The sequence below is a fragment of the Bubalus bubalis genome, chromosome 1 (genome assembly GCF_019923935.1).
Source record: "Bubalus bubalis isolate 160015118507 breed Murrah chromosome 1, NDDB_SH_1, whole genome shotgun sequence".
Taxonomy (NCBI): Eukaryota; Metazoa; Chordata; class Mammalia; order Artiodactyla; family Bovidae; genus Bubalus; species Bubalus bubalis.
The window spans coordinates 109839175-109865849 of NC_059157.1; the positions used below are offsets into that span (position 1 = coordinate 109839175).

At 39.2% G+C, this 26675-nt stretch overlaps 1 protein-coding gene across 4 annotated transcripts in view; it reads left to right on the forward strand.

Moving 5' to 3' along the window:
- CFAP91 (cilia and flagella associated protein 91) overlaps positions 1-26675 on the forward strand; it is a 110552-nt gene that overhangs the window by 36332 nt on the left and 47545 nt on the right. For all 4 annotated transcript variants that reach the window (XM_006057600.4, XM_044942238.2, XM_025284601.3 and 1 more), the window contains 5 exons: positions 1837-2014; positions 3881-4038; positions 6435-6617; positions 7514-7656; positions 25569-25685. In XM_006057600.4, coding sequence (XP_006057662.3) covers positions 1837-2014; positions 3881-4038; positions 6435-6617; positions 7514-7656; positions 25569-25685 — 779 coding nt within the window. The remainder of the gene's footprint in view (positions 1-1836; positions 2015-3880; positions 4039-6434; positions 6618-7513; positions 7657-25568; positions 25686-26675) is intronic.

Here is a 26675-nt window from a genome sequence, read left to right on the forward strand (position 1 = left end):
AGAACTCACTGGAAGAAACCCTGAATGCTGAGAAAGGAGGATCCTGAGGGCAGGAGGAGAAGGGGGTGACAGAGGATGAGATGATTGGATGGCAATGCCAACTCAATGGACATGAATTTGAGCAAACTCTGGGAGATAGTGAAGGACAGGTAAGCCTGACATGCTGCAGTCCAAGGGGCAACAAAGAGTCAGACAAGACTTAGTGTCTGAACAACAACAGAGAACTAGATCCTGCCTGCTGCAACTAAGACCTGGCACAGCCAAATAAATAAATTTTAAAAATAAGTTAATAGATGACTTATCATAACCAAATGGGTTAATCATATAAATTTGAGTTTAGTACAATATCAGAAAACCAACCAATGCATTTTACCATTTTACCAGAAAATGTCAGAAAATGCTTCAGTAGATTCAGGAAAAGTAGTTTAATAACATTCGACATGCATTCATGTTGTAAACTCTAAATGTTGGAATCAAAAGGAAATTTTAGTAACTTAATAAAGGTTATCTGAGATAAACATAATACTAAAGGTAAGACTTGAGAAGCTTTATCCTTAAAATCAAGAAAAAGACAGTAATTCCTTTGTCACCACTATTATTTAGCAGTTGAGGGAAGATCCTAGCCCAGAACTTTTTCAACTAGGCTATGACCATCAACCCCAGGGACATTTGGAAACTCCATAATAATGATAAGGCAAATGGGTTAGGTTTGGGGGATCTAGGCTGGCATGGATACTAAACATCCTGCCCTGCATGGGGCAGACCCATCCAAAAATTGTTTGCCCAATACGGTATTAATAGCATCCTGGTTGAGAAATAATTGAGTTAATGCAGTAAAATAAGAGAAGAAAAATTAGGTATGCAGATTAAAAAGAAGAAGCAAAACTATTTTCACTTGTAGGCAATGCACTCATTTTAAAAACTTAAATGAACAGAACCAAGAATCTCAGTTCAGTAAGGTAGCATATTGTGAAATCTACATATAATTTTACTTCTTCCTTCCCTGGTAGCACAGATGGTAAAGAATATGCCTGCAGTACAGGAGACACTGGTTCCATCCCTGAGTCGGGAAGATCCCCTGGAGAAGGGAATGGCAACCCACTGCAGTATTCTTGCCTGGAGAATTCCATGGACAGCCCATGCGATTGCAAGAAGTCAGACATGACTGAGTGACTCACACTTTCACTTTCTGACTTGGATGCAGTTTTCTCTATTTCTTTCTCCCTCTCTCTCTTTTTTTTCCCCCAATTTCTCTGGTTAGGGCTTCCAGTACTATATTGAATAGGAGTGGTGAGAGTGTGCACTCTTACCTTGTTCCTGATCTTAGAGAAAAAGCTTTTAACCTTTCACTGTTGAGTATGGTATCAGCTGTGGGCTTCTCTGTATAGTTCATTTTTGTTTAATATTTGTTTCTAGAGAGGGAGTACTGTATAGTATAGTATGTAAGACTGCAAGGGCCAGATTGTCATGGGCAAATTCTGGGTTTCACCACCTACTAACTATGATCTTCTGCAAGTTATTTTGATATTTCTTTGTATTTCAAAAGATGGATTTTTCCAATATGGAATGTTCCAAGGTGTGATTATTTAGTAATCACCTAATATCTTTAAATACTTCCATGCAAATGAAATGTCTTCTGACTGAATTGCTAATAAGAGAGAGTGCAGGGCACAGATAATACACTCTCAGGCACATGTGGAGACGTATCCCAATATCATTTCATCTTGTCATAACCGTCAATTTAAAGAGGACAGGAACTGAGAGGGAGTCAATTAAATACTAGCAGGTACGTGAGTGTGTCTGTGTGTTTATTAAGTGTTCTGCCTCATCCTCTAGGTCGAGGTCTCCCGGCAGGACAAGCTGAAGTAGAGATGATAGAACGTGCCCGGGAGAAGCGTGCTTGGGAAGACACCCTGCCCCCTCTGAGTGACACCTCCCAGTTTGAGAAAAGGAGGCGGATGATGAATGCCATGGAGAGGAAGGAGTGGGCCTTCAGAGAGCAGGAGATTGAGAAGTAGGTTCTCAGCTACCCAGACAGTTGCTCCTACACTGATGGAATTAATGTTAATACTTTTAAGCAATAAAGCAAATAGAGTTCCCAAATGTAAGGGTTTAAAAGCAATCCTTAACCTGTAGAGTTAGGAGACTGGGTTTCAGGAGCAATAGCTTCATTATTTTTTTCTCTAATAATTTAAATATATATATAACACCTTCTTTATGTGTGAAGTTCAGTGTGGAACCCAGATTTGAACAATTCCTCACAGCATCTCTGATCTTTTCTTTTCTCTTTAGTAACTTATCTAGGCTGTCACAGAATTCCACTGATTTTTGCAAAATGTCTTTCAGACTGTCCCTTTCTGTTCCTTACCAGTGCCAGGGTCCCTCGACTTTGACCCTCTTCCTATCCATCAAACAGCCTCCTGGCTGACCCTGTCTCTTCCCCCGGTACCGGATTCAGTCAGGACCTCTTGGGTTCTAGCTGCAGCTAATAAGGCGTTTATATTTAAAAGACAAACGGTGGACTTAACTCTTCAGTTAAGAGATGACCTCACAGTACATAAGTAACAATATGCTAGGGTATTTCTGGTTGAATTTTTAGCCATTTTAACTGATGTATTTTCAATAATGACATTGTCTCTGAATAAGTAGAAATGATGAGGACCAAAAAATTTTAGCTCCTTAGCAAGAAGAGGGGGAAGGGAAGTTCTCGAGGTGCCCTTTGTTCCTGTGCTGAGGTGCTTCGTTGCTCATAGCATTGCTACCAAGCCCCTGACAGTGTGCTGTCTCTGCTGAGGCCCCACTTCTCCCTTGTCAGTGTGGCAAATCTCAACCCTTTTGACCCTCAAGTGCTGAGTTAATGGCTACTGTGAAGAAGCCTTTCCCACCACCCCGCTCCTTCTTTTTGATCAACTGGGAATAGCACTGACAGAGGTGCTCTGCCATTTCTTCTCCCGCAGAAGTCTTTTCATTCTTCTGCCCTGGTGTTTTGATCCCCGTGTTGTAAATGTTGGTTTATATGCCTACTTCACTGAAACCGTGCTCCTTGAGACAGTGCATTTTATCTTGTTCACCATTGTTTTATTCCCTGCCTGGCATAAGTATTTGACAACTAAGTGATTGAATAAATTATTATGTAAATTTTTAAGTAAGAGTAAAATGTTCAAATCTCCATTTTAGAAAGGCAAATCTTGACCACTACATGGAACAAAGATTGGAAGGAGGCGAGACTAGACTAACACCCAGAGTCCGAGTCAGGAGAGAGATGACCAAGACATGAGCTAGGAAACAGATGTAAGGAGTGTTTTAGAGGAGGGAAGAAGGTAGGAGAAGGAGTAGATTTCTAGGGGAATAAAATGAGTGAGGTTTTTGAAGGGATAATTGGAGATTCAAGTAGATGGAAGTTCCGGTTCAGAAATATCTGGGCTGAAGTAGATATTTTGAAGTCGTATGCACACATAAGCAAGGTAGTCCTGGAGAACAATGAAGTGAAGAATGAATATCCATATGTGTCAGATGCTGGCATTTTCGCAGTCACCACTTAGTAGCATGCCACAACCACATTTTCTCTCAGTCCTCCTGTTTCTTAACCCTCCAGCAATACCTGTCGGCCTGAAACTGGGGACAAACATTTTTCTGTTCACTTAGGCCCTTCTGCCTAGAGATACACCCATATAATATTCTTCTTATATAAAGACTATAGAGTGCCTATCTCAACCCCCAACTCAATTTCCACACTTTTGCCACAGTGGTCTTTATAAAATGCATGAATATGGTACCAGCCTGAAGAGAAGGTCCTATTTATGGCAAACGTTCCCTTTCTTTAGTAGAGCATCCTGTTTGAGAGACCATAGGCTTCTTTATGATTGTAATTTGCTCGAAGATTGCAGGAGATTCGCCTGGAAGTTCTAAAAGAGCTGCTGAAGAAGCGTGATGAGAATCAAAACGAAGTGAACATGGCACGTTTGAATGCCCAGTGGTCTAAGCTACAGGAAGCGAAGGAGGCAAAGCTGGCACAGATTCAGCGCAAGCACGTGTCAGGTGACAGCGCAGCACTAACCCGCAAGGGGTGGAAAAGCTGGCTCTGCTTTGGGTTTTTGGCCAAAGCTGATTTAACTGTGATATAATTCTTTTTTGGTGCTAGTGTTATTTAACTGATAAGGGACAGGAGATGAGTTATTTCTCAAAAGTAGAAGAGTGGAGGAAAATTCATCACTAAGAAAATCAAGTAATGATATTCCAACGGGTAGCAAGTTGTTGGCATTATGGAGTCTGTGTGTGTGTGTGTGTGTGTTGTGTGTTGTGTGTTGTGTGTTGTGTGTGTTGTGTGTAGGTACTGGGCTCTCCATATTCATAGGCTGAAGCCCTGGATAGAGAGCTTTATTTCTCAACCTGTTTTTCATTGTTTCCCACTAAAAGAGACATTCAGATATCTTTTTTCCTACTTATCCCCCTTCCATGAAATTAAAAAAATTTTTTTTAAAAACACCCCTGTGCTGGGTCTTTTTTTCCATGCAGGGGCTTCAGTAGTTGTGGCAAATGGGCTTAGTTGCCCCATGCCTGGCATGTGAGACCTTAGTTCCCCGACCAGGGATCAAATCCATATCCCCTGCATTGCAAGGCAGATTCTTAACCACTGGACCAATAGGGAAGTCCCTCCCATGAAATTTTAATACCATAGGTGTACTATATATCTGTTTATATATTATAAATATATCTGTACTTTATACATAAAAGAGAAGTCAGTGGAGGATTAAAAATGACAATAAAAATTTTTAGTTAGAATTTAAAATAAAAAATTTTAATTTAGCATTTAGCTTTATAGCTGTACTTGCTGAGTAACTTTTAATATAATTTATTTACTTATAAATGTTGTACTGCATCATTTATATATGCTGATTAGCAATCTATACACATATTAATAGCAATGTAATCACAGTAAAGTATTCAAAATTTTCCTAGTAAAACAATTACAAAAATTAATTTCTTAAAAATTATTTTTAGTGAACTTTTAACTTTCTTGATGTGAGAAAATAACTTTTAACTTAATTGGCTGCTACATATGCATTTAGATACTGCCAACATTTTTTTCTTTCCAGCAGTTGACATAATTAGCAATAGGTTGACTTTTTTTTTCTTGTTACTCCTTCTATCCCTCTCTCTTTACCCTCTGGGATCACCTCCCAATAAACTACCTGCACACATGCCTTTATCTCAGGTTCTGTCTTTGGGGGAATCCAGGCTAAGAAACAACTCAAATGTCACTTCCTCCAGGAAGACCTTCAAGGACCCCTGCCCCCAGAAAGTCAGGTCCTTGTTGTCTGCTCTCAGTGTTATATGCCCCTGAATTTTTTTAAGTGTGTAAGAAAAGGACTTTTCACTTAACTAGCTTTTAGGTATGCATTTAGATATTGTCAACAGTATTTTCTTTTCAGTCCTTGAAATAACCAGTGATGGGTTGACTAATTTTCATAAATAACTAAGGCTTCCCAGGTGGCTCAATGGTGAAGAATCTGCCTGCTAGTGCCAGAGACACCAGTTTGATCCCTGGGCAAAAAAGATCCCCTGTAGAAGGAAATGGCAACCCACTTCAGTATTCTTGCCTGGGAAATCCCATGGACAGAGAAACTTGGTGGGTACAGTTCATGAGGTTGCAAAAGAGTCAGACGCAACTTAGCAATTAAACAACAACAAAATAAAATATAAAGCATTTTAATCATGAAATTCCAGGTCACACACAAAAGCCCTGAGGGTCACATATAGATAACATTCAAAAGGCAGCAGTGGTACATGCAGCCACCTCTTAAAATATGGCTTCAAAATCTCACAATCTGATTTTACACCCATTGAGAGTACCTGATGCAGAGCCTTCAAAAGGGGATGGGTCTGTGATGGGATTGACAGAAAAGGAGCAGGTAGAGGTAGTAATCCTGACTGTTTACGTTAGTAAACTAGTATGTACAGCTGAGCCTGCCAAATAATTCTGAAACTATAAGCTTGGATATATTCTAATTTATTCTGGTGTTAGCCAAGATGACCAGAGATTTTTCTTGAAGAGCTTGTAGTCTTCCTTCCCTTTTAATTATTCTCTTAGGAGAAAATAATTCGCTCATCTCTATTGAAGACATGTATTTTTCAGTTACTTTGAGTTTCTTTCATTCATTGCACAAACTTTTATTTCTGGCCCAGAGCTTAGAATGCAGTTATAAAAGATTTTTGATGAGTACCAATTGAGGACACTAGGTGATTCAGCTTCTGTCATATCCACCTGTTCTTTGTCTTAAGTGTTATATTCGGGCTGCAGTGAGTGATCATGATGAAATTTATTCAGCTCAGTAGTCTCCCTGTGAATAATACTACAACTGGTTTATTAGCCTGCATTTGGATCATTCAGAAAAATATTTTAGAGATAGTCATGGAGGTATGTTTTATTTTAGCAATCAGAAAACTTATGGGAAAGGGAAAGAATATAGAAGGGAAGTTGGAGAGAAGAAATATCATCAAGGATTATTGTGATTATGCGTCACAGGTCTATGGACCTCTATCTCGCCTTGGTCGTTTCCCAGACAACAATTCAGAAGACTTTGTAGTAAAAAACCACTATCTCAACACCTATGAAGGTAAGCAATTCCCATAATTACAAGCCTAGTATAAGAGAGTTATCTTAGAAATATGAAATATAGCAATTTAGATTAAAAACTAATAAAAAATAAAATATTTGTAAGAAATAGCCATTACATGTTTAGTATTATTAATAATGAGTTCATAGAAACCAATAAAAACTGTAAAGACCCAAATAAATAAATGGATACACTATGCAACAATTTACCAAGCAGTAAAGTCAATAAACTACTAAACATTTAAACATGTTTAATGTCACTAAAATCGAAGTTACGCAAAAATAAAATAGAAAAAGTTTTTATACCAGGTTTATGATGCAAACAAGAAATATGTAATGAAACCGGCCCTTTATGAAGAAACACCAGAATACTAGTGGGCAAGGGGATGGATAAACTAGGGGATAAATTAATGGAGAGGGTTATACCTGTTGTAAAGTCCAAGAGAGCCTTAATTAAATTATTTAAATTTCAGTTGAGAGGTTGGAGAATCATATGGCCAAGATTGTGCATTGACGGTCACACCATTGAACTTGCACCTCTGGCTGACCCTCTCTAGAGCTGGATATGATAACCTGGTGTACAGCCACTTTAGAATGGTGGTGCCATGTATCATATGATCATTAACTTCATGTTTATTATTGTGGTATTATTACTTTTTGGTAGGGCAGTGGTTTCATTTTAGAATGCATTTCTTATTTTACAATCTAAGTTATCAAGAATATAAGTTAATTATATAGAAATTTCCTTTGTATTTCACAGACAATTCAATTATATGAGGTACACCTTATCAATAATTCTAAATAAAACCACTTGGCAAACTGCTAATGAAATTAACAGTATGCTTTCAAATGATATATCTAAGCACCAGACACTAATCATGTACTTCCTTTCCATAGGATTAGTTGAGCTTGAGTCCTGTCTCCCAGATTTTGTGACACAACCCCGAATTAAACCACCAAAACCAAAAGTCACTACTACCAAAGATGGTTTTCTAAAGAGGGCTGCAAGGGTGGACCATGAGTTGGCAGAGGTTCATAAGGTATGCTTCTTCTTCTTTTTTTTTACTTTCTTAGCAAATTTTATTTATTTTTATTTATTGGAGGATAATTGCTTTACAATGTTGTGTTGGTTTCTGTCGTACAACATGAATCAGCTATAAGTATACATATATCCCCTTCTTCTTGAGCCTCCCTCCCACCCCTCTTGATCATCACAGAGCACTGAGCCGAGTTCCCATCTGGATGACAAGATGCTTCTAGTGGGGCTTTTGCAGAGATATACTACACTCCAAAACTGCACTTTGTCTTGGGCAGCAATGTCCAGTAGTTCTCAACACACAAGCCTACATTTTTTTCTCCTCTCTAGACCTTTCTGGTGGTTGCCTGTGTTGTGCTGAATCAGAGTTTTACCACCTCATTTCAAACCATAGGAAAACCTCTTGGAGGGCATTCTCCCCATTTGCAGAAGTCACGGTACTTTCTAAAAATGGTTCTGACTTGGGATCTACCCAATAAAATATGACACAGCATTGATGTATAACAAATTTCTAGCATGCAGGATTACTGTTGGTTTTAATAGTGTAATAGGCCTTATTTTTTTCCTTTAAATTTGTTAGCATCATGAAGAAAGGGAGTCATGCTCAGCATCCCTCTCATCTAGTTTAAACTCAGCTAAATGAGAAAGTTTGATGGGCATCCCATGAGCCGACTGTACCGCTTCATTCATTAGCTGGCCTTTCTCTTTTCTTAATTGGACTGTAGGTGTTCAGACTTGTATACTTTTGAATCTGTAGGTTATGATTGTAGTGCTTAGTCTTTATGCTGCATCAGAATCACCTGGAGGGCTTGTTAAAACACGTGCTGCTGGGCCCCACCCTCAAAGTTTCTGATTCAGTAAGGGAAAGAGGCCTGGAGTACTGGCATTTTTTGCAAGTTTCCAGGGGATGCTGATGCTGCAGGGACCATACTTTGAGACTCACTGATTTATGACATACCCTCATCACTGGTCCAAGCATGTTTGTTTGTTCAGTTAGTAATAGCATAAGAATCCAGGGCTTCCCTGGTGGCTCAGACAGTGAAGAATTTACCTGCAATGCAGGAGACGTGGGTTTAATCCCTCAACTGGCAAGATCCCCTGGAGAAGGAAATGAACCTGCTCCAGTATTCTTCCCTGGAGAATTCCATGGATAGAGGAGCTGGCGAGCTATAGTCTGTGGGGTCGCAAAGGGTCGGACATTACTGAGCAACTAACACTTCCACTTTCCAGGGAGCTCACACTGAAGATTAAAATTAGGTCCTTGACAATACAAGAATTAGGACATTTAAAATAGTATATCTATGTGGTTCTTTCCTACCTCATGCTGCAGTCTCTTTACTGATTCTGAATTCTGTGTTCATCATTTTCTCACTTTCTGTAAGATTGTTTTGTAGATATTCTTATATGAGTATGGAAGTTCCCATCTATTCCTAACCTACTGAAGCTTTTAATAATGTGTTTATGTTGAATTTTATCAAATGTTTTATCTGCATCTATTGAGGTAATTAGTTTTTCTTTTAAAAAATTGCTATTCTAATAAGTAACATTTATAGCTTTTTATAAATGTTAATTTGTCATCACATACTTAGTACTTCCCTGAAGTACTTCCCTTAGTACTTCACATACTTAGCCGTATTTGGGCTTCCCTGGTGGCTTAGCTGGTAAAGAATCCACCTACGATGCAGGAGACCTGGGTTTGATCCCTGGGTTGGAAAGATCCCCTGGAGAAGGGAAAGACTACCCATTCCAGTATTCTGGCCTGGAGAATTGCCTGGACTGTATAGTCCATGGGGTTGCAAAGACTTGGACATGACCGGGTAACTTCCACTTAATATGAACATAATATGATCAGAGTGTATTATTTTTATTACATTGTTGGATTTGATATACTGATATTTTGTTCAGAATTTTTATTGTATATTCATGAGGGAAATGGCTTTATTTTTCTTACTCAAAAAGAAAAACTAGATGACTATATGTGACACTGGTCTTAGAGTTATACACATCTTCTGAAATGGACTGGAGAGTATTCCTTCTTTCCTCCTTTGGAAAGAGTTTAAATAAGTTTAAGATGATCTGTTTCTTCAGTTTGGTACCTATTCGTATAAAATTATCTGAGACAGATGTTTTCTTCATGGGAAAAATTCTTAAACACTCCTTCAGTTTTCTTACAACTTATAGAACTTTGTACATCGTATTGGTAAATTATATTTTCTTTACAAATTCTATTTCACCTAACCTTTCAGTATTTTTTCATATGGTTGTTGATAGTATTACTTTAAAATCTTTTTTAGTGTTTATCTATAATCATGCCCATTCTTTTCATTTATCAAGTTATTTATTTGTCCTTTAACTCTTTTTCCTTAATCAGCTTTACTAAAGGATTGTTTATTTTCTTGTTTTTTTTTTTTCAAACATTGAACTTTTGATTTTGTTGATTTTCTCTGTTGTGTATATTTTTTCAGTTTCATTAGTTCCCACTCATATTTATTTTATCTTTCTTTATACTTTCTTTGGTTCTGTTTTTTGGTTATTTTCCTAACTTAGAATGTAGCTCATTAATTTTCAGGTACTCATCAGTTTTGTTTAATATTTAAAGCTAACCATTTACTTCAAAACACTGATTTTGGTATATTCCATTAGTTTTTATATATAGTTTAGCATTATTGTTAATATCTTTTTTTTAAACATTTATTATGATTTCTGAACCTGTGAGTATTTAACAGTGTGTTTTAAAATTTCCAAACATGCAGGAATTGTAACTAATTTTCTAATTAATTTCTCAATTGCTCTGTGGTCAGAGATCCTAGCCTGTATGACACCTATTCTTTGAAATTTAGTGAGGCTTGCTTTGTGAACGAGTATAATAATTTTACATATAAAATAATCTAAGTCCACCTTCAAATTATATGTCATGCAGTTACCGTATAGCAGATTATTCTGATTCCTCCGTACCATCCCTGTGACATTGCTGTCCTTTATTTCACTGACTCCTATGCTATAATCACCCAATACATTTTTTTTTCTTTTTTTTTTAATTAATTTTATTTTATTTTTAAACTTTACATAACTGTATTAGTTTTGCCAAATATCAAAATGAATCCGCCACAGGTATACATGTGTTCCCCATCCTGAACCCTCCTCCCTCCTCCCTCCCCATTCCATCCCTCTGGGTCGTCCCAGTGCACCAGCCCCAAGCATCCACTCTTACAGTTTTAGCAGTTATCCTTTAGAGCAATTAAAAACAAAAAATATTTTATTTTACCTTTATTTATTACACCTGTTCCACTCTTCCTTTTTTTTTTAATTTATTTATTTATTTTGGTTGCACTGGGTCTTTGTTGGGGTGCTCAGCTTTCCCCAGTGGCGGAGAACGGGAATACTCTCCAGTTGCAGCATGTGGGCTTCTGGTTATGGTGACTTCTCTCGCTGTGGGGCACAGGCTCGATAGTGGCAGCACGGGGGCTTACTCCGTGGCATGTGGAATCTTCCCAGACCAGGGATCGAACCCTTGTCTCCTGCATTGGCAGGAGGCTTCTTTACCAGTGGGCCACCAGGGAAACCTCACTCTTCCTTTCTTAAATAGATCCAAGTTTCTGACCTGTGTTCTTTATCTCCTTCCTGAAGAACTTGTTTCACCATTTATTACAGGGCAGGTCTACTGGGAGTGAACTCCCTCAGTTTTATCTGTAAGTCTTTACTTCTCCTTTACTTTTTATTGAGATATAACTCATGTGCCATAAACTTAACCTTATAAAGTATACAATTCATTTATTTTTAGCATACTTAAAGATTGTTCTCCCACTTACCTGTAGTAATAGGATGACAAGCAGTTTCTGAAATTATGAGAGAGAAAAGCATTCAGTATGGTAATGTATTGGAGAAGGAAACGGCAACCCACTCCAGTGTTCTTGCCTGGAGAATCCCAGGGACAGGGGAGCGTGGTGGGCTGCCGTCTATGGGGTCGCACGGAGTCGGACACGACTGAAGCGACTTAACAGCATGGTAATGTAATTCTTTGAAAGCAAAGTTATAAAACAGTAATAAAACTTAAGTTAATTTCATATTAAATATCACTCACCTTGTGTCTATGTTAAGGTAGGCTATCCACTCCAAGACAGTCTTTTTTCTTATTAAAGTACAGTTGATTTACATTGTTAGTTTCAGGTATACAACACAGTGATTCAGTAGGTTGTCTTTTCATTTTGTTGATGGTTTCCTTTGCTGTGCAAAAGCTCAAGTTTAATTAGGTCCTATTTGTTTATTTTTGCTTTTGTTTCTTTTGCCTTAGGAGTTGTTACTGTTGTTTAGTTACTAAGTCGTGTCCAACTCTTTTGTGAATCCATGGACTGTAGTCCACCAGGTTCCTCTGTCCATGAGATTTCCCAGGCGAGAATATTGGAGTGGGTCGCCATTTCCTTCTCCAAGGGATCTTCCCAACCCTGTGTCTGATTGAACCTGTGTCTCCTGCACTGGCAGGTGGATTCTTTACCGTTGAGCCACCTGGGAAGCCCTTGGCTTAGGAGACAGATCCATAAAAGACATTGCTACAATTTATGTCAAAGAGTGTTCTGCTTATGTTCTTTACTAGGAATTTTATGGTCTCCAGTCTTACGTGGAGGTCTTTAATCCATTTATTTTTGTATATGATGTGAGCAAAGTTTCTAGTGTTATCCTTTTTAAAAATTATTTATCAATTGTTTGGTTGGACTGGATCTTCATTGTTGTGCGCGGGCTTTCTCCAGGTGCAATGAACAGGGGCTACTCTTTTTTGCAGTCCACAGACTTCTTGTTGCAGTGGCTTCTCTTGTACAGCACGAGCTCTAGGCACACAGCCTTCAGTTACTGTGACACAGGGGCTCATTAGTTGTGGCTCACAGGCTCTAGAGTGCATGAGCTCAGTAGCAGTGGTGTACAGGCTTAGTTGCCTGCAGCATGTGGAATCTTCCTGGGCCAGGGATCAAACCTGTGTCCCTTACACTGGCAGGCAGATTCCTATTGACTGTACCACCAGGGAAGTCCTCTAATATTATCCTTTTACATGTTACTGTCCAGTTTTTGCAGCACCACTTATTGAAGAGACTGTCATATCTCTATTGTGTATTCTTGTGTCTTTCGTCAAAGATTAATTGAAAATAAATGCATGGGTTTATTTCTGAGCTCTTTGTTCTGTTGATCTATGTGTGTCTCTTTATGGCAGTATCATACTGTCTTGATTACTATAGCTTTGTAGTATAGTCTGAAGCCAGGGAGCATGTTAACTCCAGATTTATTCTTTTTCCTTAAGATTGCATTAGTAATTTGGGGTCGTGATTCATATAAATTTTGGGGTTATTTGTTTTGGTTCTGTTGAAAATGTCATGGATATTTTGATAGGGATTGCATTAAATATGCAGATGGGTTTGGATAGTTTGGACATTTTTACTATTAATTTTTCCAATCCAAGAACACAGGTTATATTTCCATTTCTTTGTATGATTTTCAGATTTCTTCATCAGTGTTTTATAGTTTCAGAGTATAGGTATTTGTCCTCAGTGGTAAGTTTATTCTTTGGGTATTTTATTCTTTTCGATGTGCTTTCAAATGGGACCATTTCTTTATAATTCTCTTTATGGTATTTCATTATTAGTATATAGAAAAGCAACAGATTTCCATATATTACTCTTGTATCCTATAACTTTAGTGAATTAATTCATTGGTTCTAATAGTTTCTTGTGGAAACTTTAGGTTTTCTATATATAGTATCATATCATTTCCAAATAGTGACAGTTTTACTTCTTCTCTTCCAATTTGGATGGATTTTTTTCTTGTCTGATTGCTGTGATGAGAACTTCCAATACTACATTAAATAGAAGTGACAAGAGTTGGCATTCTTACCTTGTTTCTGATTTTGGAGAAAAAACTTTCAGTTTTTCACCATAGAGCATGTTAGTCCTTGTGGGTTTGTGATAAATGACTTTTATTATATTGAGATATGTTCGCTCTGTATCCACATTACTGAGCGTTTTTATCATGAATGGATGTTGAATTTTGTCAAATGTTTTTTCTGTGTCTGTTGAAATGATTATATGATTCTTGCCTTTCCTTTTGTTAATGTGATGTATCATATTAATTGGTGAATATTGAACCATCTTTGCATCCCTCAAACAAATCCCATTTGATCATGGTGTGTGATCCTTTTTATTATTGTTGATTGGGTTTGGTGATATTTTGTTGAGGATTTTTGTATCTATATTCATTAAATTTATTGGCTTGTAATTTCCTTTTTTTTTCAGTATCTTTGTCTGGTTTTGATATCAGGGTAATGGTAGCCTCAGAATGATTTTGAAAGTGTTCCATCCTCATCTTTATTTTGGAAAAGTTTGAGAAGGTTACCTTGGTAGAATTCCCTTGTGAAGCCATCTCATTCTGAACTTTTGTTTGCTGGGAATTTTATTGTTTTTATTTTGTTCGTTTGGTTTTGATGGGGTTTTTTTGTTTGTTTTTACAAATTCAAGTCACTAATAGTGATCTATCTGTTCAGATTATCTATTTCTTCCTGATTCAGTCTTGGACACATTATGAATATATTATGGCCCTCCCTTCTGATTTGCAGAGTTTCTGCTGAAAAATCAGCTGATCACTTTATGGGGGTTCCCTTGTATATGACTCTTTGTTTTTCTCTTGCTCCTTTCAAAATCCTGAGTTTAACCATTGCCATCTTAATTATGTCTTAGTGTGGGTCTGTTTGGGTTCATCTTGTTAGGGACACCATGTGCTTCCTGTATCTGAATACGTTTCCTTCTTCAAGTTTGGAAAGTTTTCAGTAATACTTCTAACAAATATACTTTGACCCCTTTCTCTTTTCTTCTTCTGGAACCCTTATAACACAAGTGTTGATATCTTTGATGTTGTCCCATAGATCCATTAAACTATTCTCATTTTTTTTGTTTTCCATTTCCTATTCTGATTAGATGATTTCTGTTATTCTGTCTTCCAGATCACTTATGTCTCTTCTTCATCACCAGTAACCTATTCATGCCTTCTAATGTGTTTTCTTTATTTCAGTTATGTATTCTTTTTTATTTATTTATTATTTATTATATTCTTCTTTATTATTCTTTATTTCAGTAAAGTATTCTTTGTTCTGACTAGTCCTTTTTTATATTTTTTAGTTCCTTGTTAAAATTCTCATGATGTTCATCTATCCTTTTTCCTAATTCAGTTAGCACACTTATTACTGATGCTTCAAATTCTTTATCTGATAAATTGTTTATTTCTGTTTAATTAGTTGTTTTTTCAGTTTTTTTTAATGTCTATATTTATTTAGTTGGCTGTGCTGGGTCTTAGTTGCACTATGTGGGATCTTTAGTCATGGCACACTGATTCTTAGTTGCAGCATGTGGGATCTAATTCCCTAACAAGGGATCAAACTTGGGCTGCTGAGTTGGGAACATGGAGCCTTAGCCACTGGACCACCAAGGAAGTCTCTTTCAGGGGTTTTGTCTTACTCTTTCAATTAAGACACATTCCTCTGTCTTCTCATTTTGGTTTTCTTTCTGTTTCTATGAAATCAGATGAAACAGTCACCTATTGTGGTCTTGAAGGGGTGTCCTTATGTGGGAGCATCCCTATACAGTCTGTCTGTACCCAATGGCTTTGGTGGGAGAGTTGGGTTTGACATGAACTCAAGTGGTGTTTTCTCAGGGCATGTTGGCATCTATCACCTTGGTAGGAGGTGGGGCTGGAGGTGGAGGTGCTAGGGCTGAAGTCAGTTGTAAGACAGTTTCCCCTCTGCTTGGTGGCCATACTGCCCTGTTGAGGGTGAGTTCCTATACCATGTTGTTGTAGCAGAAGCCCTGAGGATCGCATCAAAGCTGGCTCCATTCCTTCCAAGTGTACACTCTCCCCCTTCCTAGCACTGGCGCGCTTGCCCCAGATGAGAATAATGCTGGAGCAAGGCGGGTGGTGGGGGTAGTTGGCATGGATTAGAGTGCAAACCTTGGCACAGGCCATAGTGGTCCTAGTAGGACCAGAGATCTGGACTATCCCTGATGCTCTGCCTCTGTCCCCCCACCGTGTTCAGATGCTGTTTTATGTCTGAACCACTTCTGTATCTCACAGCCAAGTTCCCAAGAGGGCTGGAGCATTCTCTTGGCTCAGGCTGGTCTGCATGCCGAGGCATTCATGAGAAACCAACCAGCCACCCATGCAATTTTCAGCCCACCCTCTTTGTTCTGCTTTATGAGCAATCAAGCATGCATGTGCTCTTTACAAGCAGAGTCCAGGCTTCCTACAGTCCTCCTGTTACTCCCACTGGCTCTCTAACCAGCCAAGGAGACTTGTCATCCCTGTGTCAGACCCCTGGGCTGGGATGCCCCATATGTGACTCAAACTGCTCACTCTCTTGGGAAGATCTCTGCCTGTGTTAACCTCCTCCTCCTCTGAATCCCCTGGGAAATCTCGCCTTAATCACTTCTGTTTTCTTTCTGCCCAATTCTGTATGGGTCTTACAGCTGTGTTTGTGCAAGAGTCTGTGAGTCTCGGGGTAGTTTTCACTGAGAATTGTTCCACATGTGTATTTGTAGAACAGTTTTTGGAAAAATTAAACATATTTTTGATATGCTCAGTGGAGAAAGTGAGTTCTGCATCCTACTCCACCGTCTTGATCTCTTTCTTCAGACAAATTAGACTTTAAAACACTCTGCAATGAGTCTGCTGTTGTCCAGCAGTGCCGTCTACATTGCTAGCTCCCACACAGCAGTCAGTTCTCTGTAGTATATGACTGGTGATTCTTTCCTTCTTGAAACTGTTTTTTCAATTGAACTCTGTAGCACAGCTTCCTTGTTTGGTCTTACTTCACTGAATTTAATACAAATCTTGGACACGATGCTCCATATGATACTTAGGTGATCATGATGACATAAAAATGTAGTCATTAGATTTTTACACAGAGACACTTGCACACATACATAACAGATAAATTTATTAACTGTATGGCATGATGGTTATTTACTGTTCATTAGATGGAAGTGGGTCACAATAAATGTCTTCATCTTTGTGGTCTCCGTGTTGAATAGACTGAGGAGGAGGAAGATGAGAGGTTGGTCTTGCTGTCTCAGAGGAGGCAGAGATGGGAGAGAGAGAGGAGGTGGAAGGGGAGGCCAGAGAGGTAGGCACACCCAGTGTAACTTTACAGAAATACATTTAATTGCTGTCTGACTTTTTTGGTTTTTCATTTCTCTGAAAATGTTTCTATATGGTCCCAATCCTTCTTTCATCATTTGCTTTTTGTTTTAGTGCCATAGAACTGAACATAGAAGGGTCTATGTCTTATGTGAAGTCAAATGCAGCCTTGAGTAATCAAAATTGTTCTCCCAGATCATCCATCAGTTGTTTTCTGTCACGGGTTCTTCCACAGTCTCTTCCTCATTGTATGGCACTCATTTGGAAGCTGTCACCTCCATCAAGTCATCTTCTGTTCATTCCTCTGGTGTGGTATCCTTCTGTTGTTGTTGCTCAGTCACTAAGTTGTGTCCGACTCTGCGACCCCCATGAACTGCAGCATGTGAGGCTCCCCTGTCCTTCACTGTCTTCCCAAGTTTGCTCAAACTCATGTCCGTTGAGTCAGTGATGCCATCCAACCATCTCATCCTCTGTCACCTCCTTCTCCATTTACTCTTAGTCTTTCCCAGCATCAGGGTCTTTTCCAGTAAGTCAGCTCTTCACATCAGGTGGCCTAAGTTTTGGAGCTTCAGCTTCAGCACCAGCCCTTCCAGTGAATATTCAGGGTTGATTTCCTTTAGGACCACCTGGTTTGATCTACCTGCTGTCCAGGAGACTCTCAAGTCTTCTCCAGCACCACAGTTCAAAAGTGTCAGTTCTTTGGCACTCAGATCCATGTCTTGAAACCCATCACCCCCAACCACCACCTTTTTAGCTATCTCCAGCATCTCTTCCATGATTTCCTTGAATGGCTTTGTCGTAAGTCCTGTGAAGTCATGCATAAAATCTGAACACAGTTTTCTCCAGCAGGAATTTATTGTTTGGGGCTTATTGACTTTCACAACTTTTTCTGTAACAGTGATGGTATCTTCAATGGCAGACTTGCATGGTGTCTGCATTAATAATCCTTTAATAAATAATCCTTTCCATAAAGTATCATGTGTAACAAGCCTTAAAGGTCCTTATGGCCTGCTGATCTAGAGGCTGAATTACAGCCATTGTGTTCAGGGGCTAGTAGATCACTTTGATGCCTTTGTTGTTGAACTCATGGGATTCTGAATGGCCAAGTATAACCTAAATCAAATCCCTGATGAACATCTAGGTTGCTTCCATGTCCTGGCTATTATAAACAGTGCTGCGATGAACATTGGGGTACACGTGTCTCTTTCCCTTCTGGTTTCCTCAGTGACCTAGATGTCCATCAGCAGATGAATGGATAAGAAAGCTGTGGTACATATACACAATGGAGTATTACTCAGCCATTAAAAAGAATACATTTGAATCAGTTCTAATGAGGTGGATGAAACTGGAGCCTATTATACAGAGTGAAGTAAGCCAGAAAGAAAAACACCAATACAGTATACTAACGCATATATATGGAATTTAGAAAGATGGTAACAATAACCCTGTGTACGAGACAGCAAAAGAAACACTGATGTATAGAACAGTCTTATGGACTCTGTGGGAGAGGAAGAGGGTGGGAAGATTTGGGAGAATGGCATTGAAACATGTAAAATATCATGTATGAAACGTTGCCAGTCCAGGTTCGATGCACAATACTGGATGCTTGGGGCTAGTGCACTGGGACGACCCAGAGGGATGGTATGGAGAGGGAGGAGGGTTCAGGGTGGGGAACACATGTATACCTGTGGCAGACTCATTTTGATATTTGGCAAAACTAATACAATTTTGTAAAGTTTAAAAATAAAATTAAAATAAATCAAATCCCTAATGATTATACAGTGGAAGTAACAAATAGACTCAAGGGATTATATCTGATAGAGTCCCTTAGGAACTGTGGATGGAGGTTTGTAACACTGTATGTGAGGCAGTGACTAAAACCATCCCCAAGAAAAAGAAATGCAAGAAGGCACAGTGGTTGTCTGAGGAGGCATTACAAATAGCTGAGAAAAGAAGAGATGAGAAAGTCAAAAGAGAAAGGAAAAGATATATCCATCTGAATGAAGATGTCCAAAGAATAGCAAGGAGAGATAAGAAAGCTTTCTTAAGTGAACAATGCAAAGATAGGGAGGAAAATGATAGAATGGGAAAGACTAGATATCCCTTCAAGAAAATCAGAGATACAAAGAGAACCTTTCATACAACAATGGGCACAATAAAGGACAGAAATGGTAAGGACCAAACAGAAACAGAAGACATTAAGAAGAGGTGGCAGGAATACACAGAACTGTACAAAAAAAGGTCTTAATGACCCAGATAACCACAATGATGTGGTCACAGACCTAGAGCCAGACATCCTGGAGTGTGAAGTCAAGTGGACCTTATTAGGAAGTGTTACTACAAACAAAGCTAATGGAGGTGATTGAATTCCAGCTGAGCTATTTCAAATCTTAAAAGATGATGCTGTTAAAGCGCTGTATCAATATGCCACCAAATTTGGAAAACTTACCAGTGGCCACAGGACTAAACAAGGTCAGTTTTCATTCCAACCCCAAAGAAGGGTAGAGTCAAAGAATGTTCAAACTACCATCCAGCTGTGCTCATTTCACATGCTAGCAAAGTAATGCTCACACTCCTTCAAGCTAGGCTTCAACAGTATATGAACCAAGACCTTCCAGATGTACAAGCTGCTGGATTTAGAAAAGGCAGAGAAACCAGAGATCAAATTGCCAACATCCATTGGATCATAGAAAAAGCAAGAGAATTCCAGAAAAACATCTATTTCTGCTTTATTGACTATGCCAAAGCCTTTGACTGTGTGGATCACAAAAAGCTGTGGAAAATTCTTCAAAAGATGAGAATACCAGACTACCTGACCTGCCTTCCTGAGAAATCTATATGCAGGTCAAGAAGCAACAGTTAGAACTGGACATGGAACAACAGACTGGTTCCAAATTGAGAAAGGAGTACGTCAAGGCTGTACATTGTCACCCTGCTTATTTAACTTATATGGAGAATATATCATGTGAAATGCTGGGCTGGATGGAGCTCAAGCTGGAATCAAGATTGCCGGGAGAAATATCAACAACCTCAGATATGAAGATGACGCAACCCTAATGGCACAAAGCGAAGAGGAACTGAAGAGCCTCTTGATGAAAGAAAAAGATGAAGGTGATGAAGGTGAAAGAGGAGAGTGCAAATACTGACTTAAAAATCAACATTCAAAATATTAAGATTATGGCTTCTGATCCCATCACTTCATGGCAAATAGATGAGGTAAAAATGAAAACAGTACAGACTGTTTTCTTGGGCTCCAAAATCACTGCCGATGGTGACTGCAGCCATGAAATTAAAAGATGCTTGCTCCTTGGAAGAAAAGCTATGACAATCCAAGACAGCGTATTAAAAAGCAGAGACATCACTTTGCTGACAAAGGTCCATTGAGTCAAAGTATGGTTTTTCCTGTGGTCATGTATGGATGTGAGAGTTGAACTATAGAGAAAGCTGAGTGCCAAAGAATTGGTGCTTTTGAACTGTGATGCTGGAGGAGACTCTTGAGAGTCCCTTGGGTTGCAAGGAGATCAAACCAGTTGATTTTAAAGGAAATCAACCCTGAATATTCTTTGGAAGGACTGATGCTGAGGCTGAAGCGCCAATACTTTGGCCACCTGATGCGAGGAACTGACTCATTGGAAAAGACCCTGATACTGGGAAAGATTGAAGGCAAAGGAGAAGGGGATAACAGAGGATAAGATGGTTGAATGGCATCACTAACTCAATGGACATAAATTTGAGCAAACTCTGGGATATGGTGAAGGACAGGGACGCCTGGTGTCTGTAGTCCATGGGGTTGCAGAGAGTTGGACATGACTTAGTGACTGAAAAACAATGAACATCAACAGAGACATTGTCCAATATCTAAAGAACTTTAAGAGGCAGTTCTTTTTTGGCAAGGTACTTCCTGACTTTAGGAATAACACATTAATTAATGGAACCAATCCAGAAACCTGAAACCTTCCAGGCTTTCTTTTACAGCCAGAAGATTGGCAGCTGGTGATGGTCATTTTCCCTTCAAGGCTGGGGTCTTAGCAGCTTTGTAGAGAAGGCAGTTCTGATCATAACCTAACTGCATTTGCACAGAACAGAGTTAGCATTTCCTCTCCTGCCTTGAATCCTGGTGCTTACTTCTCCTCCTTACTAAAAAGTATCCTTTGTGGCATTTCCCCCCAGAGTAGGGTACTTTCATCAGCATTAAAAACCTGTTCAGGAAAATATTCTTTCCCCTCAATGATTTTCTTAATGGTGTCTGGGAACGTATCTTCTGCCTTTTGGTCATCAGAAGCTACTTCTGTTGTCTTGGTTTAAGCCAAACCTCTTTAGAAAATTATCAAACCATCCTTTGCTGGCATTAAATTCTCCAGCTTTACATCCTCACCTTCCTTTTCTTAAAGTTCTCATATAATGACTTCAATTTTTTTTAATCATGTGTGTGTGCATGCATGCTCAATCATGTCTAACTCTGTGCTACCCATGGAGTATAGCCTACCATACTCCTCTGTCCAGGAATTTCCCAGGCAAGAATACTGGAGTGGGTTGCCATTTCCTACTCTAGGGGATTTCCCAACCCAGGGGTTGAACCCACATCTCTTGCATTGGCAGGCATATTCTTTACCACTAGTGGCATCTGGTGAGCTCTTTTGAATCATATTAGAGTCTATAGGTGTGCCTTTCTTTTTTTCACCCAAAACTCGTCAAATTATGCTCTATCCTTTACTTTTGACTGTGCTGTGTCTTTGCTTCTGCATTTCTCTAGGTGTAGCCAGTGGGGCTACGCTCCGGTTGAAGCGTGCAGGCTTCGCGTTGCAGCGGCTTCTCTTGTTGCGGAGCACGGGCTCTAGAGCACAGGGGTGTCAGTAGTTGTGGCTTAGTTGTTGCATGGCAGGTGGAATCTTCTTGGACCAGGGATTGAACCTATGTCCCCTGCACTGGCAGGCAGATTCCTAACCCACTGAACCACTAGGGAAGTCCAAGTATGCCTTTCTTATAGCAATCCTGCATCCACGTGAAAGCTTCATTTTCAACATGAGATGAGAAGGTGTTTTGCAAATGGTACAAGGTTTTCACATCTGCTTGTAACCATGGCTTCTTGAATTTCCTTTTCTTTTTTCACAGTGGTCCTTACACTAGATTCATTTATCCTGAAATGGTGGGGAACTGCGGCTGCAAACCTCCATTTATCGTGCATATAAAGCACTTCACCTTTTTCTTGTAATGTCATGACTTTTCTCTCCTCCTTGGGAGCAAACCCAGCATCACTAGTGGCACTTCATATGGGTCCCATGTGGTTACTCAAGGTTTACGGTATTGCACTAAACACAGTGAAAAATATACAAGAACTGCTAGAGATCACTTGTTACCATGACATGCAGTTTATTGCAGAGACGAATTGCTCCTTCAGATGCTTGGCATCACCTTACATTTTAAGTGGACATGCACAATGCTTGTTGTTGTTCAGCCGCTCGGTCACGTCCGACTCTTTGCAACTTGACAGACTGCAGAACACCCTTTCCCTGTCCTTCACCATCTCCTGGAGCTTGCTCAAACTCATGTCCATTGAATTGGTGATGCCATCCAACCATCTTGTCCTTTGTTGTCCCCTTCTCCTCTGCCTTCAATCTTTCCCAACATCAGGGTCTTTTCCAATGAGTCAGCTCTTCACATCAGGTGACCAAAGTATTGGAGCTTTAGCCTCAGTCTCAGTCCTTCCAGTGAATATTCAGGGTTGATTTCCTTTAGGATTGACTGGCTTGATCTCCTTGCTGTTCAAGGGACTCTTCGAGTGTCTTCTCCAGTACCACAATTCAAAAGCATCAATTCTTCAGCACTCAGCCTTCTTTACGGTCTGACTCTCACCATTCTTGACTACTGGAAAAGCCATAGCTGTGACTATATGGACCTTTGAAGGCAAAGTAATGTCTCTGCTTTTTAATGTCTCTAGGTTTGTCACAACACTTAAGTTCACAGCAAAAGCAACAGGAGGTAGTTATGAATTTGTTATAGTAGTACAGTATGTCCTACAGTTTTGTGCAGTTATCATTTAATACTGCATCTTTGTTTACATTTCTCTTGACTTTGAATGGCATCACGTATGCTCTGTAAGTGTCTGTGTGCATAAGTTCAATAAATTTTAACTTTTTATAATGGATTTGTGTGTAGTCTTGGGAAAGATTGAGGGCAGGAGGAGAAGGGGGTGATAGAGGATAAGATGGTTGGATGGCAACAATGACTCAATGGACAAGAGTTTGAGCAAACTCTAGGAGATGGTGAAAGACAGGGAAACCTGGTGTGATGCAGTCCATGGGGATGCAAAGAGTCAGACATGACTTAGCGACTGAACAACAAAGTGGTAACACAGACTAATAGCTACATGTATTTTATGCATTCATGACATACCTGACTTTTTCTATACTTCTAGGCTGTGTGGTTCATATGGAAGTTTTTTCAAATTGCCAAATATCTCCAAAAAATTTTCCAATATATTTATTGAAAAAAATCTGTATATAAGTGGATCCATGCAGTTCAAACCTATGTTGTTCAAGGGTCAACTGTACTTTTAAGCCACTGCTGCTTCCTGTTGATTTGGTAGTTTTGGTTATCATAGAGCTGTTATATATATATTTGCCATCAGATTTATTTTCAAGAAACTCAGAGCCTCTATTACAGCCATGGTAATTGGATGTGGCTCCAAATTTTACTCATAATTAGCATATTTTTTATAAATCTTAACTTGACTTAGTGTTTGTTTTGTCACTTATTTATGTTTTTGTGGGAAAATAGTATAAAAATTATTAAATGATGAAAAAGTAATTAAAGTGTGGTTTTAAAATTTAAAATCACAGAGAACACATTTTTTGATACTTTTAAGCTAAAAAATCCCCCTATGTCTGAAAATGGAACCAATGAACAAAACCTGATGTCATGTATAATTCTGTCAGGATTTTTGATGATCAAAAGTAAAATATATATATATATATATAATGTATATTGAAATATAAACACATTCTTTCACAAGGAACCAGATTTAAAAATCTTGATGTGCTTGGCTTCAAGCCCAAAGTCAAGCTGTCTTCACTTGAAAACAATTGCCAATTAATATCCCTCATTTCCCCCATAACAATCAGATCAGATCAGATCAGATCAGTTGCTCAGTCGTGTCCGACTCTTTGCAACGCCATGAATCGCAGCACACCAGGCCTCCCTGTCCATCACCAACTCCCGGAGTTCACTCAGACTCACGTCCATCGAGTCAGTGATGACATCCAGCCATCTCATCCTCTGTTGTCCCCTTCTCCTCTTGCCCCCAACCCCTCCCAGCATCAGAGTCTTTTCCAATGAGTCAACTCTTCACATGAGGTGGCCAAAGTACTGGAGTTTCAGCTTTAGCATCATTCCTTCCAAAGAAAGCCCAGGGCTGATCTCCTTCAGAATGGACTGGTTGGATCTCCTTGCAGTCCAAGGGACTCTCAAGAGTCTTCTCCAACACCACAGTTCAAAAGCATCAATTCTTCGGCGCTCAGCCTTCTTCACAGTCCAACTCTCACATCCGTACATGACCACAGGAAAAACCATAGCCTTGACTAGACGAACCTTTGTTGGCAAAGTAATGTCTCTGGTTTTCAATATGTTATCTAGGTTGGTCATAACTGTCTTTCCAAAGAGTAAGCATCTTTTAATTTCATGGCTGCAGTCACCATCTGCAGTGATTTTGGAGCCCAGAAAATAAAGCCTGACGCTGTTTCCACTGTTTCCCTATCTATTTCCCATGAAGTGATGGGACTGGATGCCATGATCTTCCTTTTCTGAATGTTGAGCTTTAAGCCAACTTTTTCACTCTCCACTTTCACTTTCATCAAGAGGCTTTTGAGTTCCTCTTCACTTTCTGCCATAAGGGTGGTGTCATCTGCATATCTGAGGTTATTGATATTTCTCCCGGCAATCTTGATTCCAGCTTGTGTTTCTTCCAGTCCAGCGTTTCTCATGATGAACTCTGCATATAAGTTAAATAAGCAGGGTGACAATATACAGCCTTGACGTACTCCTTTTCCTATTTGGAACCAGTCTGTTGTTCCATGTCCAGTTCTAACCATTGCTTCCTGACCTGCATACAGATTTCTCAAGAGGCAGATCAGATGGTCTGGTATTCCCATCTCTTTCAGAATTTTCCACAGTTTATTGTGATCCACACAGTCAAAGGCAATAAAATATACTAAATGTTTTAGTCAGACATTGCACAGGACAATTTTCTATTGCTCCAGGCAGTCATTTAAAACAACAGATTAGCTTATGTGGAAGAACAGAAGTTGGGGGATTTGCTTGCATACACACATCACAGAACCTTTTAAAAACTCAAAAACATTTTTAAAGTCTCCAAAACTTTTGATTAAAATGGATACACCCAGAATGTTTCATGCTTGTTTAGTGGTTAACTTATTCATGGAAGATCATAGGTGCACCCTGGTTTGTACTTTCTCAAACTGTCCTAGCATGGCCATAGGGAACATTGTTTCTCACTGATCTGGTAGTAGGAGAAAATACAAATGTAAGAAATGCCACTGATTTTTTTTTTAAAGACTTCACTTTTCAGAACAATTTTAGATTCACAGCTAAATTAAGAGGAAGGTGGATATACTTTCTTATTCCCACATATGTATAACCTCCCCCATTATCAATATCCACCACCAGAGCAGTACAGTTGTTACAGTTGATGAACATATATCGACATATCATTGTCAGACACTGGTGTTATTTCAGGCACTGTTGGAAAAGAAGAATAAGGATTTCGAAGCAAAGAAACCTATGCGTTTTCTTCAAAGAAAGCCAGTACCTCAACCTCGACTTCCAACTCCAACCCTGGAGATGAGTTCCAATGTAAGTTTGAGGCTTTTTTTATTTGAAAAGCTAAATTCAGCTTTGCTATCTGTTTGTTCTCCAGATAGTTTGGGTTAAAAACAAACCTAATATGACCATGTTCATTTCCCAAGATCTGAATTACATTTCCTTTATCCTTATATTTCAAATGCTCACAGAAAAAAAAGCAAAATGAAATCTAAATCCAGTCCTTTTCAAGAATAAAAACACAAAGAATGAAATCTTCCCAAGAAAAATAGGCTTCAGAAGGTAATCCTGATGTATGTCAAATAAGAAGATGGAATGATGATCAGATACTGTAACTGTATTCCCACATGAAGTGGTTGATGATAGCTGGAATTAGCAAGGAATCATCAAGACAGGCCAGCTTCTGGGTTAAGATTGGCCAGAGAGCTCACTCTGACTCCAGGGCTGTGCCTTACCTTCTTAGGGCCCCACACTCAGTTTGGTAGGCATTTCCAGAGTTGGTTAGGATTTAAAGGACTGACTCAGAAAATTCACAAGAAACTGCTGGAGATGCCACAAATTTGCAAATTTGTTATGTATGGTCAAAGCTATGGCTTTTCTAGTAGTCATGTACGGATGTGAAAATTAAACCATAAAGAAGGTTGAACACTGAAGAATTGATGCTTTTGCATTATGGTGCTGGAAAAGACTCTTGAGAGTCCCTTGGACTGCACAGAGATCAAACCTGTCTGTACTAAAGGAAATAAACTCCGAATATTCATTGGAAGGACTGATGCTAAAGTTAAAACTCCAATACTTTGGCCACCTGATGCAAAGAGCGAAGTCATTGGGAAAGACCCTGATGTGGGAAAGATTGAAGCCAAAAGGAGAAGGGGGCAGCAAAGGATGAGATAGTTAGATAGCATCACCAACTCATTGGACATGAGTTTGAGCAAACTCTGGGAGATGGTGAAGGACAGGAGCCTGGCATTCTGCAGTCCATGGGGTCACAAAGAGTTGACACAACTTAGCAACTGAACAACA